General features: G+C 38.6%; 1 protein-coding gene across 1 annotated transcript in view; it reads right to left on the bottom strand.

The window, feature by feature from the left end:
* Nucleotides 1-3,292: 3,292 nt before the first annotated feature.
* LOC119765175 overlaps nucleotides 3,293-20,266 on the bottom strand; it is a gene marked incomplete at its 5' end in the record, with an annotated part of 26,854 nt that continues 9,880 nt past the window's right edge. The window contains one exon of the mRNA XM_038248525.1: nucleotides 3,293-3,818. Coding sequence (XP_038104453.1) covers nucleotides 3,362-3,818 — 457 coding nt within the window. The remainder of the gene's footprint in view (nucleotides 3,819-20,266) is intronic.

The following is a 20,266-nucleotide window of genomic DNA, read 5'->3' as shown; positions in this document are numbered from 1 at the left end:
GACCGAGTTATGACTTTTTGAATCAATACAGATTTTTTCAAAAAAAAAAAAAATCGAAATATTGGTCGCAAAAATTTTTCAACTTCATTTTTCGATGTAAAATCGAATTTGCAATCAAAAAGTACTTTAGTAAATTTATGATAAATTGCACCGTTTCCAAGTTATAACCATTTTTAGGTAACTTTTTTGAAAATAGTCGCAGTTTTTCATTTTTTTTAAATAGTGCCCATGTTTGCCCACCATTGAAAAAAATATTTTTGAAAAGCTGAGAAAATTCTCTATATTTTGCTTTTTCGGACTTTGTTGATACGACGCTTAGTTGCTGAGATATTGCCATGCAAAGGTTTAAAAAACAGGAAAATTGATGTTTTCTAAGTCTTACCCAAACAACCCACCATTTTCTAATGTCGATATCTCAGCAACTATAGGTCCGATTTACAATGTTAAAATATGAAACATTTGTGAAAAGATTTTTTGCCCATTCTGGAAATTTCTGAAAAGTTGGCATTTTATGTTCTCTAAAACATATATAAAAAAATAAAAATAGTGTTTTTTTGCAAATCAAGTTTTAGTGACAAAAAGTTAAATTAAAAATCACCAAATTTTTTTTACCGTGTATCATTTTTTTTCAGTGTAATCCATATCCATACCTACAACTTTGCCGAAGACACCAAATCGATCAAAAAATTCCTTCAAAAGATACAGATTTTTGAATTTTCACATATCATTTTTGTATGGACAGCTGCCAAATTTGTATGGAAAATTATATGGACAAACTAATGATGCAAAATGGCTTCTTTGGGCATACCGAAGGCACCAAAAAAGTTTCAGCCGGATTAAAAAATACAAAAAAATCGAATGACCGAAATCTCAGAGAATTGTTCATATTCAAACTAAGCAGAGATATGCCCAATTAAATAAATTAAAAAGTGACTTTCTCCAAAATTTCTAGACTTAATTCCCTTTCATATAATGTACACCACCTACTGTTTTTTTAATGATTCTAATAGAATAATTTTCATTAATTTCATCATAATTTGATATAAATTTTATGATTCAACAAAATATTACCATAATTACAAATATCTTAGTAGGCGGTGTTCATCATATAAAAGGGAATTTGAAACTTTTTTTCAGGAAAATTGTTCTGAAAACTGTTTTCTACAATGTGATTGATTTGAAAATGTTTTAAAAAGATTGGTGTAAGATGGCAGAGGATTGGAAAACTAATTTTGGAAAACCTTTTTTTTTAACTATTTTTGTAGTAAGAAAATTTCAAAAATAGTTTTAAAATCTCTAATATGTTTCGTTACTCAACTGTAATAAATTGTGTTTCATGTCATTAGGAAGGAAATTTATTTTACTACAGTCGACTCTCTGGCTGTCGATCTTCTCGATATCAATTGTTCCATGTACCGATGAATTCTTCAGTCCCTTCAAACTGCATACTTCGATTGTCTTTATTCCTCGATATTTTCTCTTGCTTGAAGGATCTCTTCCTCGACGGTCCCTTGGATTCTATTTTCTTTAAACATCTATTCCGGTTGTCAATAATTTCACTTTCTCATGGCTTGCATAGACATTTTTCTTTGAGAAACAAAGCTTTGAAGGGTGTTTGACATTTCTTTGTTTTTGTTTGTTGGACGTTGCCATGATTCTCTCCCATAGCTGGTTAGCAAGAAAAAAACAAATTTCAATCGAGTCTTCATTGTGCATCGTTCTGTAAACTGATGCTTCTCTTCCTCGACGGTCCCTTGGATATTGACAACCAGAGAGTCGACTGTATAGTGATTTTTCACGGGAAAAGAAAAAAAAGAAAAAAAAAATCACGGCATGTCAATTTCAAAATGTTAGAATTTTTCAGCAATTTCACGGCACTTTCAAATCAGAAAAAATGAGTTCGATTCAGCTATCCTTATTTTACCTTGATTTTAGAAATTTAACCCTCAAAATATTTTTTCAAAAACTTCAAAACGTAGCACATACTTAACAAAAAAAAAATCCAAAACATTGTAATCAGCATTTCAATTGGAAGTATTGGCTCACAGATATAAGCTTGCTCATAATTGAAAACATGATATTTTTTGCATTGTACTTACTTGAATGGTAGTAACTTGGATAGCAAGTAAACTTACATAAATTTAACGAATTAAACTGAAAAGTGGTCAAATACAAACTTATAATATTTACGAAACTGAAAAATCAAGTCTGTCATATAGAAATGGCCTAAAATCACCAAAATTCAGTGTTTTTTCAACATGTTTATTTTTAAAACTGTTGTAACAAGGGTTGGAACAGATTGGACTTAGGGCAATGGTCAATATGGAGACTTTTATTTAAGATTGTCTGGAAACCCGCGTTTGGTTTATCATAGTTTTGACGTTTAAAAATCTTGACATCACTTTTAAATTAGACTTTTGACCTTAAAATCAATAATCTCATGGAAGTGACGTTTTTTTTCATTCAGTGTATTTTTTCAGAAAGCTTGTTCAATTTCCAATAAGTTAAAAGTTGAAAATTGAATATATGAGCCAACAAAAACCTTGAACAACAACAACATTTGAATGTCCTGTCTAGTTGTTTTGCAATCATTTGTTTCCAAAATATCTGAGTACCTATTGACGAAACATTTATTTTTTGCGGAAAAAATGTTTTCGTGGTGCTGTGCATTGGAATTTCATACAAAAAATCAAAATGTTTTTAATCCAGCCCATACGTGGTAAATATGATTAATGCAGAAAAATACATTTTAGATTGTTTTCAGTTGATTAGACTTCTATTTTCATTCAAATATTGAAGTTTTTTGAAAAAAAAATTGCCTCCGACATAAACTTTGAAAAATATTTGCAACGGCCTTACTGTAATTTTTAAATTACAAAATACAAAAATATTTAAGTAACTTACGCTCTACTCAAATGTCTTTCTCGAGTGCAACTGACTCCATATACACAAAAATGGCTTATATAAGCCTAGGATAATATATCTACAAAGTTTCATCGAAATCGGAGAGGGTCGGGTACAAAATTACCTGAAAATTCATATTTTGGGCTGGAAATTGCTCTTCTTAGGATATTCTGCACATAAATATGAAACTACATAAATACGACATATCAAGGTATTGCTCATGTGGACAAGTAACCAAAAAAGATCTGCAGAATAAGATATCATTTAAACATTTCTGATAATATGCAACCAGACGAATGATTAAAAAATAACGACAAAGAAATGGAAATTTCCTACAGACAAATAGAAAACCTTCAACCTTTTTTTAATATTTATTCAACAACTTCCATCTAGAGAAGAAAAAAATCACTTCTAAAATAAACATTCAAAAATCTACTCATCCCCCGTCACCATACGTTCACCCCCCAAGTTGCAGCCGCAAAAAATCCTCCACAAAAGACCGCTCGCCAAAGTCCAGAGCCCCGTCCTGGGCGGTGTCCGCAATTAGTTCCTCAATGAGCTGGTCTGACACGCGCGAAACCGTCTGCCAGGGCCGTTCAAAGTTCCCATTTACGTACACCGGACTGGTGGCCATCCGGTGGATCGTTTTGCGCCGGTCGCGGCTCACTTGCTTGCGGAGTTGGGCAAAGAATTCGTCCCTCCGTTGGCGACGTTCGTGATTTGCCACCTCCTCGGCGAGATTCAGGTGCGACTGGACCTCGGGGACGAGCCGTCTGGCGGTGGCCACGGCAGGGCCGTTGTTGGCGGTGGTGCCATCGGACAGCGACACAATTTCCAGATATTGCAGGTTGTGGGAGTAGTTGATCTTGTGCTGGGTGGGTTGGGGCTGCTGCTGGCGGGGAAGTCGCTGGGATCTGTGGAAATATGGAGGAGAAAAAGTGAAGGCTAACTAAAAATATATTAATTATACTATCAAGAATCGTCATGAGTATAAATAAATTGAGAAATATGTAATACTTTTTTCTTTCAACCTTTTTTCTACTAAAATTTAAATTTAGATTATTTTAAATAATCTAAATAATTTAGATCATTTTTGATGTTCTGATCAGAGTTCGGAAAACCACTCACACTCACAAATCGAGTAGGCTTCCTCACAGCAAACACTCTCGATACTCACCGTGAGTGTGAGGGCTGAGTAAATTTACTCATATTTGAGTAAAATGAGGGTGTGAGTAGGCCGTTTCCAACAATTTGTTATTTACAAAATCAATGACAACATCAATTTAAAATCTTGTGTCTTTATCAATCGGTTGTACATTGGAGGTAGCGTCAATGTCTATAAATCCGGAGGTTCAAGGTTGGTATTAATGTGGTATCAATATTTTTTTTTGTCTGTCTGTATTTTTTTTTTTTCATTGCTTCAAAAGAAACATTGGATTGTCAAAGTCCAATGGATGGGCGATTAATTTCATAATTTTAAGATTGGTGACCGGGCGAATCCGTTGTGGATAGACCTACCGCAGGACAAATCGGAGGCCGCAGACGGGGGCAGCTTCTGCGGGTGGATGTTGGCAGCCATACCAAAAGAAGATGGCCGTGTTGCTGTGGGTAATGGTGGTCACTCCCTTCGACAGCTGTGCAACTGAAGCCACTGCCGGTCGCTGACAGTTCTACCAATATGTCTTGCCTAAGAACCAGGACACGCTAGTGGAGCCTCAGCAGCCGCCGGTGGCCCTAGCCTAAAGCTGTTATAGCACTGGATCGGCCTTTTTTAGTTTTCAGTGATCCTCCAAGCCAAAGCCACCGGCGGCTACTGCAACTTCTTCGGCATGTCCCGATGCTGAACCAAAACACATTTGTACAACTGTCGACGACCGGGAGTGGCCACTTACCTCAGCAACACGGCCATCCACTGCTGGTAAAGCTGTAAAAATCCACGCAGAGGCATCCCCCGTCTAAACAACCTCCGACCTATCCGTCGGTAGGACAGCTGTAAGTTGACAACAACCTTTGTGGTTTTTAAACTCGCTGAAAAAAAAAACAGATAAAAATCAGGGGATTTGAACCACTGTGATACAAAAACTTCTAATTAGTAGCACTGCGCCTCTACCATCAGGACTACTTTTTCGCTGTTGAGTGAATAAGGAAATCACCGATGTAGAGTTTGACATCTCGAAATTTGTTTTCTAAAATAGCCCTCATGAGCGCTCAAAGCCCTCTTTGTGAGTAAATGAGGAAGGCCCTTACACTCACCGAGAGTGATGAGTAATTTATTCGCAGGTAACTTAGTTTTTCCTCATAGTTGAGTACCTCGTGAGTGAGTTTCCGAACTCTGGTTCTGATTGATTTGGCATCTTCGCCAAATTGTAGGTATTACTTAGGGGTCGTGCATATTTGCATATTTATGTGAAAACTTTAACCTCAGTCGCGGCTTTTTCTCCATAAAAAATTTTAACTCTTTCTATGGAGCGCGTTTTATGCACGAGTTCTTGGGATTTCTCAGGCAGAATAGTTGCAATCTAAAAAATATTTATTTATTTTATTCTGCTTACTTTTGGTATTAAAAGCGAGTCCACGACTATAGGGCATACCCCTTTGTATGGGACGTCGTTTGGACCTCACCAATCTGCCTGAAATTTTCAGGGGTTGTTTGTACATATAAAACTAGCATCTGGCCAAAATATGAGCACTCTATGTCAACGGGAAGTGGGGCAAATCGGGACATAAAGTTTGAAGGTTCAAAAACGTAAGAAATCTTAAAATTGCTATAACTTAGGCAAAATTCAATTTATTTTCAAAATTCAAAATGCATCTGAAAGGGCTTAAACAATGCAACAAAATGCAGGGTAGAGCATCCCATTTGGTTAAATCTAAAGGGAGTTATTGGCATTTTAGTGAAAAAATAGCATAATTTTCAAACTCAAATAAAAAAGTGTTCCATTCAGATATCAACTCTGTTCGACCTGCAGCTTGTAGGGGACATCTGGGACTACCATCCGAGACTGAGAACACTTTGGGTAAGGCAGTTTTACGTATTAAATAAACACTTTTACTTTTAGTGATTTTTTTGGTTGTAAATTTTTGCTCGGGGGACCCCTTAGATCCCATTTTCTGGTGATAATTTTATCATATTCGTATTCCTGAGACAATTTCACAATAGAAACATGCATAAAAATGTTTATTTTGATCCATTTTAACCCTTTAAAAAATGAAAGTTACATAAAAATAACAAACTGTCTTTTTCTGGTGTCATCTAGTATCCTTGGAAACGAGCTTGATTTTCAATAAATGTGATTCGATTTTTTTTTAACTCTTAATTTTAAAGGGTTTGAATGGATCAAAATAAACATTTTTATACATGTTTCTATTGTGAAGTTGTCTCAGGAACACGAATATGATAAAATTATCACCAGAAAATGGGATCTAAGGGGTCCCCCGAGCAAAAATTTACAACCAAAAAAATCACTAAAAGTAAAAGTGTCTATTTGATATGTTAAACTGCCTTACCCAAAGTGTTCTCAGTCTCGGATGGTAGTCCCAGATGTCCCCTACAAGCTGCAGGTCGAACCGAGTTGATATCTGGATGGAACACTTTTTTATTTGAGTTTGAAAATAACTATTTTTTCACTAAAATGCCAATAACACCCTTTAAATTTAACCAATGGGGACGCTCTACCCTGCATTTTGTTACATTTGAATTTTGAAAATAAATTGAATTTTGCCTAAGTTATAGCAATTTTAAGATTTTTTACGTTTTTGAGCCTTCAAACTTTGTGTCCCGATTTACCCCACTTCCCGTTGACCTAGAGTGCTCATATTTTAGCCAGATGCTAGTTTTATCTGTATAACCAACCCCAGAAAATTTCAGGCAGATTGGTGAGGTCGATGCGAGATGGGTATGCTTTGCTCGTGGACTCGCTCTTAATATGGTCGAAAATAAATGTTGAGGTAATTTTATTCAAGAGATCGGAAAGTTTCTTTTTGACGAAGAACTTCGTCTTAGGGCTCTATACAGAGTAGCAATCCAAAATTTCGCGAAGCGAAATGAAACCGAAAAATGAAACGCCTTCCCCAAGCAGAGGGGAAAATCACAGAAGCAGCGCGGCCGACGGTTTTGATATAAATATAAACGCCACCCTCCACAGCATTAGTTTAGTCGGTGGTCTACCACCGAAGCGAGAGGAGCTCAGCTCTTCGCGAGCGCCAGCCTTCTCTCTTCCCTACAAAACCACGGGAAATTTGAAGGCTGGCTTCAGTCGGTGGTCTACCACCGAAGCGAGAGGAGCTCAGCTCCTCTCGCAAGCGCCACTAGGTGGCGTCTTCAGGAACTAGCCTTCCCGCTTCCCTACAAAACCATGGGAAATCGGAAGGCTGGCTTTAGTCGGTGGTCTACCACCGAAGCGAGAGGAGCTCAGCTCCTCTCGCAAGCGCCACCAAGCGCTTGACAGGTGTGGCCACCACCTGGAGGCCCCGGGGATGTTCCGATAAGGGGACATTTGCGGCACCATAAGAGTGGGGGCAATATGGGTATCAAACTTTAGGGATTTTGATACTGGACATGAAATTTGACATTTTGGCAGTAATGGCCGCAACCTAGAGTGGCCGGAGGCCCCGGGGATGTTCCGATAAGGGGACATTTGCGGAACCATAAAAGTTGGAGCAATATGGGTATCAAACTTAAGGGTTTTTGATACTGGACATGAAATTTGACATTTCGGCAGTAGTGGCCACCACCTGGAGTGGCCGGAGGCCCCGGGGATGTTCCGATAAGGGGACATTTGCGGAACCATAAAAGTTGGAGCAATATGGGTATCAAACTTAAGGGATTTTGATACTGGACATGGAATTTGACATTTTGGCAGTAGTGGCCACCACCTGGAGTGGCCGGAGGCCCCGGGAATGTTCCGATAAGGGAACATTTGGGGAACCATAAGAGTTGGGGCAATATGGGTATCAAACTTTAGGTTTTTGATACTGGACATGAAATTTGACATTTTGGCAGTAGTGGCCACAATCCGGAATGACCGGATCCCTCGGGCGTGTTCCGATGGGGGGACATTTGCGGAACCATAAGAGTTGGGGCAATATGGGTATCAAACTTTAGGGTTTTTGATACTGGACATAAAATATGACATTTCGGCAGTAGTGGCCACCACCTGGAGTGGCCGGAGGCCCCGGGAATGTTCCGATAAGGGGACATTTGGGGAACCATAAGAGTTGGGGCAATATGGGTATCAAACTTCAGGGTGTTTGATACTGGACATGAAATTTGACATTTTGGCAATAGTGGCCACCACCTGGAGTGGCCGGAGGCCCCGGGGATGTTCCGATAAGGGGACATTTGCGGAACCATAAGAGTTGGGGCAATATGGGTATCAAACTTCAGGGTGTTTGATACTGGACATGAAATTTGACATTTCGGCAGTAGTGGCCACAATCCGGAATGACCGGATCCCTCGGGCGTGTTCCGATGGGGGGACATTTGCGGAACCATACGAGTTGCGGCAATATAAGTATCAAACTTCAGGTTTTTGATACTGGACATGAAATTTGAAATTGGCGGAACCATAAGAGTTGGGGCAATAAAGGTATCAAAATGTAGCTGCTCCTCTGTGATGTTGCTGCACGGTTACGCAAAACGGAAATGAAATTAAATCCAGCCTCGGAATAGAGTTATCTACGTGCGTATGTATTGCGTGTACGTACACGAAAAAGATTGAGGTTAAATTTTGTACAGTCCAGCAAAACAAATGGCGTGCTAGTGTGCGTGAGAGCGGGCTTAGATAACTCTATCAGAATCACCTCAAAATTTACGAGCGATTACATATGTGTGTGTGTGAGTGTAAGCGCGTGCAGTCCAAAATCTCAGCCTGCTGCGCCCCACTTCAGCTCATAATTTTGGATCGTCGTCGAGGCCACATCAGCTGCAGCAGAAGAGGGCGCAGAAGGCGAAAATTTCCTTGGCAGCCCAACGGACAAACAACGAAGAACAACCGCTGCACCGCAGGAGAAGCAAACCACAGGCCAAGGTTCCGAAGGAGAGAGGAAACCGGCCAAGCCCGCGGCCCGTCCGCTGGTTGACGAAACGAATCTGGCCGCCATCACCCCGAAGGATCGGAACTTCGGAACGAATCGCCACTGCAGACCATCGGGAAAGAAGAAGAGCAGCTCCTCCACCATCGCAAGTGTAACGGACAAGAAGCAAAAGCCCCGCCGCAAGTAGCACTTAGGAACGTGGTGCTGATGCAGGTTGACCCAGACCAAAGCCATGGACATCTTCCTCAACGTTGACCGGAGAAGCGGCCCGAATGAAGCACTACACCTCGCGGAAGATTTGATGAACAAACGGCCCCTTTCAGGGCCACCAAATATCTCACGAAAGAGTTGTTCCTTCAAAATTTCCCTCTAAGAATGTTCCCTAAAAATTTAAAAAAAGATCGAATAAAAATCATATCACCACAGAGTTAGCATGAAACCACTGTTTCTGTGTGGTAGAATGTCATACGCGCTTGTGTGTGTGTGTGTGTGTGTGTGTGTGTGTGTGTGTGTGTGTGTGTGTGTGTGTGTGTGTGTGTGTGTGTGTGTGTGTGTGTGTGTGTGTGTGTGTGTGTGTGTGTGTGTGTGTGTGTGTGTGTGTGTGTGTGTGTGTGTGTGTGTGTGTGTGTGTGTGTGTGTGTGTGTGTGTGTGTGAGCACGGAGAGGGAAAAATCGCCTGCTGCAAAAATGCACAAGTCAGAATAACTTTTCGAAAATTTGGAGCCGTCGCCGATTGCTGGCAACAGCCTTCAAAAAACACTGGCTCAGAAAAAGCCCCATCGAAACGACGTTGAACGCTTCAACTTTATCCTCAGCTCAAGCATCTCCGCCGTCAGGTATTCCCGGTTTGGTTGACTCGTCCGACCGGGAACTGTGGCCCAGCTCGAGACTACCGTGTCTGTTTCTCGCCTTCACCTTTCCTCATTTGCTGACGCGTCGTCCCATCCTCGTTGAAAGTCGAGAGTGAAATGATTGCGAAAATGACAAATCGACCTATATTTATAGATTTTTGTTTTGGCATATCGCGCAACGATCAAATCTTGGTGGCGAATGCAGTAGGAAGGCAGAGAAAATGCAGTAGGAACGGCAAAATGAGGAAACAAATCTTGCGTGCTTGTGAAAAGAGGGGAAGTAATAGCGAAGTAGAAGTATAAAAATGCGTTCTACCCTTTCCACTCCACTTAGTTGCCACCGAGATGCTGAACAAGTCGGGTCGGCTCATAATATCTGAGCCGCAGACGGGTGAAGCAGCAGCAGCAGGGAGAGAGAGAGCCCCAAATTCTCTCTTCCGGAGAAGGATTTCTTCTGAAAAATTACCTTTATTTTCTAGAGAGAGAGAGAGAGAGAGAATCGGAGAGCAGCACCGAAGAGGGCAAATTGTGTGCGAATGCCGTAGAATGACACACCATACATACACACTCCCGTTTCATGGTACACGCTGATTGGGTTCGATGCGTCGAGTTTCCCTTCCACGGATGTTCGATTGATGTATCTAAATTCGTCACCTGAAAAGGCCATCAAAGACTGCGACCAACTACATATACACCCGGGGACGAGCAAAACCGCCAGTGGAGGCAACTTTTAGGCAGTGGAGTAAAATCGTTTAACCTAGTAGACTGTGTGAAAATTGTTGTAGCCCTGTTGTATGGGTTAGTACAACGAATCTACTACGAGCTCGTGTAATTAGTCACGGCCCCGGGATGCACAGCCGGGTCAGCCAGGAAGCTTCCCCCAATTCGTTCAAAGATTTTGTTTACGCCAGTGGTGGCCAAAACCTGGAGTGGCCGGTGCCCTCAAAGAAGGTTCCCCCGGGGCCCGGAGGGCCTTTTACAGAACCATATGAGTTTTGGCAATATGGGTATCAAAATTCATGGTTTTTGATACTGAACATGAAAATGGCCATTTCGGCAGTAGTGGCCACAACCTGTACTGGCTGGTGCCCTCGAAGCAGGTTCTCCCGGGGCCCGGGGGACATTTACAGAACCATACGAGTTGTGGCAATATGGGTATCAAAATTCATGGTTTTTGATAATGAACTAAAATTGACATTTCGACAGTAGTGGCCACAACCTGGAGTGGCCGGTGCCCTCAAAGCAGGTTCCTCTTGGGCCCAGGGTAACATTAACCGAAACATACGGGTTGTTGCAATATGGGTATCAAAATTCATTGTTTTGATATTGAACCTGCAAATGGCCATTTCGACAGTAGTGGCCACAACCTGGAGTTGCCGGTGCCCTCATGGAAAGTTCACCTTGGGGGAACATTTAGGACAATTTTGCCGACAAATCTATGAAACAAAATACAATAATCTTATCCCAGATTTCACTAGCAATCCAAAAACTCATTCAAAATGTTTGGTCCTATGTCTTTCGGTTATGTCTCTGACATACCATCTTGAACTTTTTGGCAATATGAGTAATAAATCGCTGGGGGTAATAAATCGATATTTGCGAAATTATTGAAATTGAGAATAACTCTTTCGTAATCAATTTGAGCCCTAAAAAGGGCTTTTTAATGCTTGCTGTTGAAATTTACTTGGCTGTCGCCGATGGCTGGCAAGAGCCTTGCCAAAACATTTCCCCATCGCGAACAACATTGAACCCTTCCAGGTTCGGTCTGCCCCTTCGCCGCGATGCTTCTCCGCAAAGTACGCAAATGAAATAGATTTTCGTTTTGGGATTTCGTGGAACGAAGATATCTAGGTGGCGAATGCCGTAGGAAGGCAGAGAGAACGCCGTAGAATCGTCAAAACGAGAAAAAAGTCTTGTAATGTGTGGGAATAAATCGTTTAATGTGATTCAAATTTGTTGTGACGCAAAGAAAATCTTTAACACATGGTTCAGACTGGCTCTCTGTAATGAATTGGAGTCCTGATAATGGCTTTTTATTATTTCAAAATATTTCTAAAAAATTGTTCAATGCCAAAAGTTTAATTGATGAAATGATTTCAAATCAACTGGCACGAAAATCTTGACATTACGATTAGCTGTGAAGCGTTTCAAAACTTTAGACGTTATCCAACGTCAAAATACCATAAGATCTTAGAGCAGAAATACCATAAGATCTTAGAGCAGAAATAAATAGATCTTAAGAAATAACCGTTTCGTGATTGATTTTGTGGCCAAGAAACGCAAATAATAAAACTATAAAAAAAATCATTAACTTTTGTGTCCGAAGTTCTTCGTCATGATGGTTATGCCTGTAGCATTACCACTGCACCTTTTTTATTTTCGAGACTGTGTCTCAACGATTTTCAATGTCCTTAAAGCAAATTTGTAGGAAATTTTCTGACCTTTTGAAAAAAATTACATATTTTGGAGATGGAAGATGGAGATGAAAAATTTTGCCTGAATTTTTTACGAATTTATCTCAAAAATCCATCTAAAAAAAATTGCTACCAAAACCAATACCATCATTTTGTTGGTTAAAAAAATTCTGAACAATTTTGCGTTTTTAACAATTAGTTTTTGTCACTTTAGTGCCAAGATACAGTCACTTCTTTTTTTTTTTTTTTGGAGGGTGATGCAGCCGCACATCGTTGATGTCGAAACCTCTAAACTCGTCCTGTCACGTCCGTCAGTAGTCTTGTCGTACATTACAACTAGAATCAGATCTGCCAATGAATTAGTACACTTCAACCAAATAAACACTGAGGCTGTATGGATCTGACTCTAGAATAAATGCACAGTTGTGTGTTATTCATAAGTCCATAATGTTCAATTATTCATTTAAGTCCAAATATTCATTTGCGGAAAACTACCTAACTTGAATTGAATACAAGATTTAAAGTAACCTATGCGAAAGCTACTCTTATCTCAAATCCCCGAAATTTTAATTAACAGCCAAAAAATCTAGAACGTTTCTTTTAAAAACTGCTTTAAAAAAAAAAGATTAACAGTTCATATTTTACAAGTCGCTAATTGAAAAAGAGACGACCATTTGATTGTCGGAATTCCAGTAGTTTTTAGATTCGCAACAATGGTCGATACAATCATAATCCGACAACCGTTAGTTCAACAGATCAACGAACTTAGTCCGATATAATTTCACTATTGATTGATCGAGACTCTATGGAAATTTTGACAAATCAGAATGGTTTTTTAATGCTACTTGTATGAAAATCACCGATTCTGATAGAATTACTAAATTCACTATTCCTAATTTTGTCCTTAAAAAAGTAAATGCAAAGTATAAAAGTTTATATTTATATTTAAAAACCTAAATTGTACAAAAACTAAATTTAAAAAAACCCGCATCCTAACCTGACACCCACATTAAGATAGGGATAGGGAGACTGCGCCAAAGTGGGTTCTCGCAGCATGAAGTGGGGTCCATGTGTAAAAATGGAAGCTTCAGCAATATACTGAACACTTTGATTTTAATTCCACATCGAATCAAATCATACTCTTTGCCAAACAAGCATCAAACCTATTACACTCATTATGACAAAGTCCAGGGTTTTTAACAATTAGTTTTTGTCACTTTAGTGCCAAGATACAGTCATTTCAGTAAAATAAATATGTTAATTTTTTTAAATAAAAATTTGCAAAATTGTTCAGAAAATTGTTACTTAGAAGATGATAGTACTGGTTTTGATGCCAAAATTTTTAAAATGAATTTTCGAGAAATTCGTAAAAAAAATCAGGCAAATATTTTCATTTTTCCAACTTTAACATGCTGCCAATGAAAAATTACGACTTCCTAGATCAATATGAATGCAGCATATTATTGGTAGGACTCCTTACTATGATTTAAAGTAAAATACGGAACAATTTGAACGCATTTTCAAGTTTCTAGAACAAAATATGATATTTTTTATGAAAACAGACCATTTTTCAGTAAATCGCAAATCGCGAGTTCTAAACGATTTTTGTGAATTTTTCGTTGTATGAAAACATTGTTCCTGAGGCACACTAATATAGAGTCTTCAATTTAAAATGTATTAAGAGTTTTAATTTTATATTTTAAATAGTTTAAAATCAAACTTGATGAGTTTTATCCATGAAAATTCACATTTAAGTGATAACTTATTTTGTCTATAAATTTTTGTAAATAATTCAAAATATATTTTTTTACATTTCTCTACTATTTTTAATTTAGTTGATGCACTCTGACCATTTGTTGGAAAATTTATAAATTGTGGATCCCAAACTGAAAATGTAATTCAAACTATAAAATAGTATCAATCAGACATGCTTTGGCACTGCGCGCTTTTAGCACGCGTGCTATTTAAGCGAATAGCACTCGCCCTTGCACTTTAACTAAACTGATAACTACACCCAAAATTCAGAGTCGAGATAATCGTTCTCTCAAAATTTATTGAGGGCTCAGTGCCAAAATCGATAGAATAATGGTACCAACTCACACCATCATAACAAATGAGTTCATTCGTTAGTTGAATCAATAAATCTCCAACAAGTTTCATACATCGACTTCTGACTTCTCCTTGGTCACCAAGCTGTGGTGGCCGAGGCAGCTAAGTCATTGGATTGGTTTATCAAAGGTCTCTGGTTCGATTCCCGTTGTCGACACTTTTGGTTTTTTGTTTGACGGATGAACTTTTTTTGCAAATGAACCTCGAGAGAATAGTTCTATCGCCCATCTCGAGCTGTGTTCTCTGCGTCCGTGAATGGTACCACTATTCTCTCGACTCGAGACCATCATTCTCTCGGACTAGCGCTGCCAGTTTTGGGTGTAAGACGCTGTTTTATTTGTTTATTTGGAATTGAGTGACGGTGACCACTGGAAAGTTATACAAATAATTTCATCAACTTTCATCTGAAAGTTTAGCGTAGTGCTTGCGTTCAAGACTTGGTATTGAAAGGTCCATGGATTTATTCTCTACAAGGTGAAGTTTTTTTTTATGTTGGTGTAATAAAAAGCCATTTTTTTTCTTTTAGATGATTGAAATTGGAATGAAAAAAGAACCTGAAAATTTGATAGTTTTGACCATTTGGGTGAATGGTTCAACGCTTGTAGTCTTAGAAGTGCGCAAACAGTATCCAAGTTTATTGAAATATACCAAATTGACCACCAAGACTAGTGCTAACCTTAAAAAAAATGGAAATTTCATGGGCGTGCTATAAGGGAGTGCTAAAAAATAGCACTAGCACTGTGCAATGCGCAGTGTGCATAGAACTTGAGGTAAGTGCTAATCTGAAGTGCCAGTGCAGAGCGTGCCAATGCATGTCTGGTATCAATAAATCTTTAATATTTTGTTATTAATTGTCATTAGCTGAACAGAGAGAATTTTTAACTTGGAATGTGAAAAATTACGCTTTTTTGTTGGCTATTGCTTTTGTCCTTTCGATGTGATTAAAAATATGTGATGCATTTCTCAAACCTGCAGTATACAGCTGGTGTGTTTACTCGCTGTACAAGGAGGGACCTGCAGTCTGCCACGCCCGTCGAGGCCCATTTCTCAACGGGAATCCGCAAAATAAAATTAATGGCCAAATGTGTGAAAATTTGAAAACTTCGTGTCAGTTACCGGGCGTGTAGTGTAGGAAAAAACGTTGCCAAAATGATATTAATAGCCTGGACCACGCGAGTTGTTCGAAATTTTTCACAAATCTTGGCAGGTTCCAAAAAACGGTTGACAGCGATATTTTGCGACGAAATGCAATTGAATGCAACGATTTTTTTTTGCGCTCCAGGCTGAGGTCGGTCGCGCGTGATCGACGGAATTCATCAATTTTGCTCGTGAAACCAATTCGTCATCTCGTGGCAACGATTGGTTGATTTTGAAGGTAGTTGATGTACGTAATTTATGTATATCGAGGTTGGCAAGAAGAGGTGACGTAAAGAAGATAAACTTGTGACGAAATTTAAATCAATTTATGGCAAAAGTGAAAAAGAGATATTTCTAAAATAAATAAAACTTATGGAGCAATTCCAGCTCAAATCAGGAATTTTTCTGGTACTTTTGTACCCGACCCTCTCCGATTTCAATGAAACTTTGTAGACATGTTATCCTAGGCCCATATAAGCCATTTTTGTGTATATGGAGCCAATAGTACTCGAAAATAACATTTGAGGAGGGCGTAAAGTATTTAAATATTTTTGTATTTTGTAATTTAAAAATTACTGTATCTCGAAGCCGTTGCGTCGTATCAAAAAGTGGTCAAAGACAAACATGTAGGAAATCGGACAGGCTTTCTGAAAAAAATACACTAAAACAAAAATACACGCCACATCTATGAGATTTTTTGATGTTTAAGTCTAAAACTTAAATTTAAAGGTGATGTCACGATTTTTTTCATTCAAAATTTTTGAGGAAATAGCTTAAAATGTTACCAAAAGATTGATGAAAAATGCAGGATGGTATGTCTCTCCTAAAAAAATACAAAAATCATTTACTAAAACTGTTTTTTTGAAAAGTGGTCTAAACGTAATTTTTTTAAATAACCGGTAGTGGGAATCGATTCTCCAGACAATTTTACATAAAAGTCTCCATATTGACTACTGTCTTAAGTCCAATCCTTGTGATGTTACAGCGGTTTTAAAAATAAAAATGTTGAAAAAACGGGTTTTTTGGTGGTTTTTGGCAATTTCTATATGACAGACTTGGTTTTTTCAGTCTCGTAAATATTTTTACCGGAAAGGTCGTCCAATTTCCCATAAGTTTGCCTTTGACAGCATTTCAATATGATGTAAGGGCTTACATATAAGCTTAATTGCATTGCTAATAACTGAAAATAGAATATTTTTTTTCAGTGTGGTAGAAACTAGGATACTAAATTTGCTTACGTAAATATGAAAACGATATAAAGCAAAAAGCTGTCAAAGACAAACTTATGGGAAATTGGACGAGCTTTCCGATAAAAATATTTACGAGACTGAAAAACCAAGTCTGTCATATAGAAATTGCCAAAAACCACAAAAAAACGTTTTTTTTTTGGTCAATATGGAGACTTTTATGTAAAATTATCTGGAAAATCTATTCCCATTACTGGTTTTTAAAAATTTTGACGTTTAAACCACTTTTCAAAAAAAAACAGTTTTAGTAAATGATTTTTGTATTTTTTAGGAGCGACATACCATCCTGCATTTTTCGTCAATCTTTTGGTAACATTTTAAGCTATTTCCTCAAAAATTTTGAACGAAAAAAAATCCTGACATCACCTTTAAATTTAAGTTTTAGACTTAAACATCAAAAAATCTCATAGATGTGGCGTGTATTTTTGTTTTAGTGTATTTTTTCAGAAAGCCTGTCCGATTTCCTACATGTTTGTCTTTGACCACTTTTTGATACGACGCAACGGCTTCGAGATACAGTAATTTTTAAATTACAAAATACAAAAATATTTAAATACTTTACGCCCTCCTCAAATGTTATTTTCGAGTACTATTGGCTTCATATACACAAAAATGGCTTATATAGGCCTAGGATAACATGTCTACAAAGTTTCATTGAAATCGGAGAGGGTCGGGTACAAAAGTACCAGAAAATTCCTGATTTGAGCTGGAATTGCTCTATGTCAATAGGCTGATCAAGTCAGTTTCAAACAAACAATTCGTCAAACGTTTCAAGTAGGTCGTAGCAGCACAAGAACAAATTAGTTCACCTGCCCTGCACGCCCTCCCCCTTAATGAGAATTTCACCTGGTCCGTGTCAAAGCGATTAGAATAATGAATGGCACACGCGAAATAAAACATCCGTGAATGACTGAGTGACGGAATGGCTGAATGGACGAGTGATCGGCTTGGGGCCAAGAAGCTTCATGTTTGATCGATGCAATCTCGATTTGGCGTGAACACATCGGCAATGTGGACCGAATTCTTGGCCCAGGTTCCCCGGTGGTGGTGGTGGCGGAACGGAATCGTTAAACGAACCGGTTTATCACGCCTTTGTGGATCTTTAATTAACTGTGAGTGTGGGGAGGACTTCTTGTGGTAACAGTTTGAGAAAGGTTGAATGCATGCTAAATTTCTTTACAATTTTACTTTTTCAATAATATTTTAATTTCATTTTAAACCTGGATGCACTCAACAAGATTGTAGCGCAGATTTAATCCAAACTAAAAGCGCAATTTCCACACAGATTTTATGCACTTTCCACTCATATAAAATGCACTCAACTTTTGGCAATTAGTTCCATGCTTTACAGTGGCACGGTGGGTCTCGCAGAGGTGTTATAATTCACACCCCAAAATAGGATTCCATCTCGAAGGCAAACGAAAATCTCAAACATCAGAAGGTGGCGCAGCACCTTTTACGATCCAAATTTTTCTTTTTTTTCATCTTCTTAAAATTAAATCCGTCTTTACGATTTTTAATCTATTCTCACCAGAGAAAAAGAAGAAAAAAAGACTAGCATCAAAGTGCCAACATCTCCACAGCGACTCGCGAACAAATATTATTGGCACTCATTTTGCAGCTTATTTACTGCCGTTGCATCTTTCAAAAAGTGTGCCCCAACCCACGCGCCAGAGCAAAAAATTGTGCAGTCCAGAGGGAAGTGAAAACAGTCACCGAGCATTTTTTCGGGAATCTGTCACAGTACCGTTGGTTGATGGAAATTGGAAAATAAAATATTCACAACAGTGTCTTGCGAACCTTCGTGGTGAACGGACACTAGAGCTGCGGTATTTTTTACTACCTAAGCTCAGAGTTATTTCAAAACAAAATTCTCAGTCTTTTTAAAGACTACCTGAGTTATTTTCCAAAATTCTAAACAGTCTTTTCAAGACTAACCCCGCCTGAAATTTTGTTGTATTTTACAAACGAAGCCATCTTTTTAAGAGAACTTTGCTTGCAAAATGCGTCAAAACAAAGGTAAACGCAAATCTTCTGAAGATTTGGTCGTTACGTCGGTGAAGCGTTTGAACGCTAAACCGGCTAACGGAAACAGAAAAAGAAAACAGCCTCTTCTGAGGTCTGATTCTGATTCTGAATGTGAGGTCAATCCTCCAATTCCATTGACAAACAGTTTCGGTGTTTTATCCGAAACTGATGACAAGGAACATTCTCCTCGTACTGAGCCTTCTGCCGTCGAGAAACGAGTAAAGGCTCCGCCAATTGTAGTGACTTCCGTCTCCGATTTGGCCAGCTTTCGAACGCAACTGAAGAATTGCAAGGAAACTTGCAATTTGAAGGTTTCGTTCCAGCTTGGTCGAAGAGGAGAATGTCGCTTGTTGACGGAATCTTTACAAGATCACCAAACTTTTGTTGGTTATTTGAAAAACCACAAACACAATTTCTACACGTATGAGACCAAGAATGCTCGGCCATTCAAGGCGGTCTTGAAAGGTCTCTCCAACGACTTGTCGGTGGATGAGATCAAAAACGAACTTAAGGTGTTGCTTGGCTTTGCCCCATCCCAAGTAATACCAATGAAGAAAAAATCAAACGGGAATATTTCTCGCTTTGGTTTGACTTCACAATTTTATCTGATTCATTTCAACAGAAATGAAATCAACAATTTGAAACCTTTGGACAAAGTTCAGTTTTTGTTCCATGTACGGGTAAAGTGGGAGCATTTTAAGAAACATGGCGGTAATGGCCAGAATCTGACCCAGTGCCGGCGTTGCCAGGCATTCGGTCACGGTACTGATCATTGCGCCATGGTTCCAAAATGCATGGTTTGCGGGGATTCTTCTCACGACAAGGACAATTGTCCCGTGAAAGAAGTCACCCAATTTAAATGTGCAAATTGTGGTGGAAATCACAAATCAAATTTCTGGGATTGCCCCATCAGAAAAAGGTTTTGGATTCTCGTGCTAAGCATCAGCCGAAATCCAAACCGAAATTTTCTCAAAGTCAGGTTGTACCTGCATCTTTAAATCAAACGTTCGTGCTGTCTCACTCGAACAATTCTAGAAATACCCCTACCGTGGAAAAGTTAGGTAACAACAATGGCATTTCTTATGCTAACGTCGTTTCGGGTTCGGGTTCATCCACGAATTTTAAATCCTCTACCAATCTTTCTGAAATTGGGCAGGTACCTCAAATTTCATTTGAAAATGTTTCTGCTGGCAACGCTTTGGGATCTTCTGATCTCGGCGATGTTACGTTTGAAAAAATGACTTTTTTGCAAAACTCACTGTTTGGTTTGATTCAAACAATGAGTAATGCTACATCCATGATGGAAGCAATCCAGATTGGATTAAAATTTGCGAATGATGTTGTTCTTACCCTGAAGTTTAATCATGGATCTAAGTAATTCCATCAATATTATGAATTTTAATGCTCGCTCTTTAAAAGCGAAAGAAAATGAATTTTTCAACTTTTTACGAGTTCATAACGTGCATGTTGTTGTTATAACCGAAACATTTTTAAAAACTGGCACTTATTTGAAAAGTGATCCAGATTATAAAGTTATAAC

This window comes from Culex quinquefasciatus, chromosome 1, assembly GCF_015732765.1.
Source record: "Culex quinquefasciatus strain JHB chromosome 1, VPISU_Cqui_1.0_pri_paternal, whole genome shotgun sequence".
Taxonomy (NCBI): Eukaryota; Metazoa; Arthropoda; class Insecta; order Diptera; family Culicidae; genus Culex; species Culex quinquefasciatus.
This window is presented reverse-complemented; position numbering and strand designations above follow the sequence as displayed.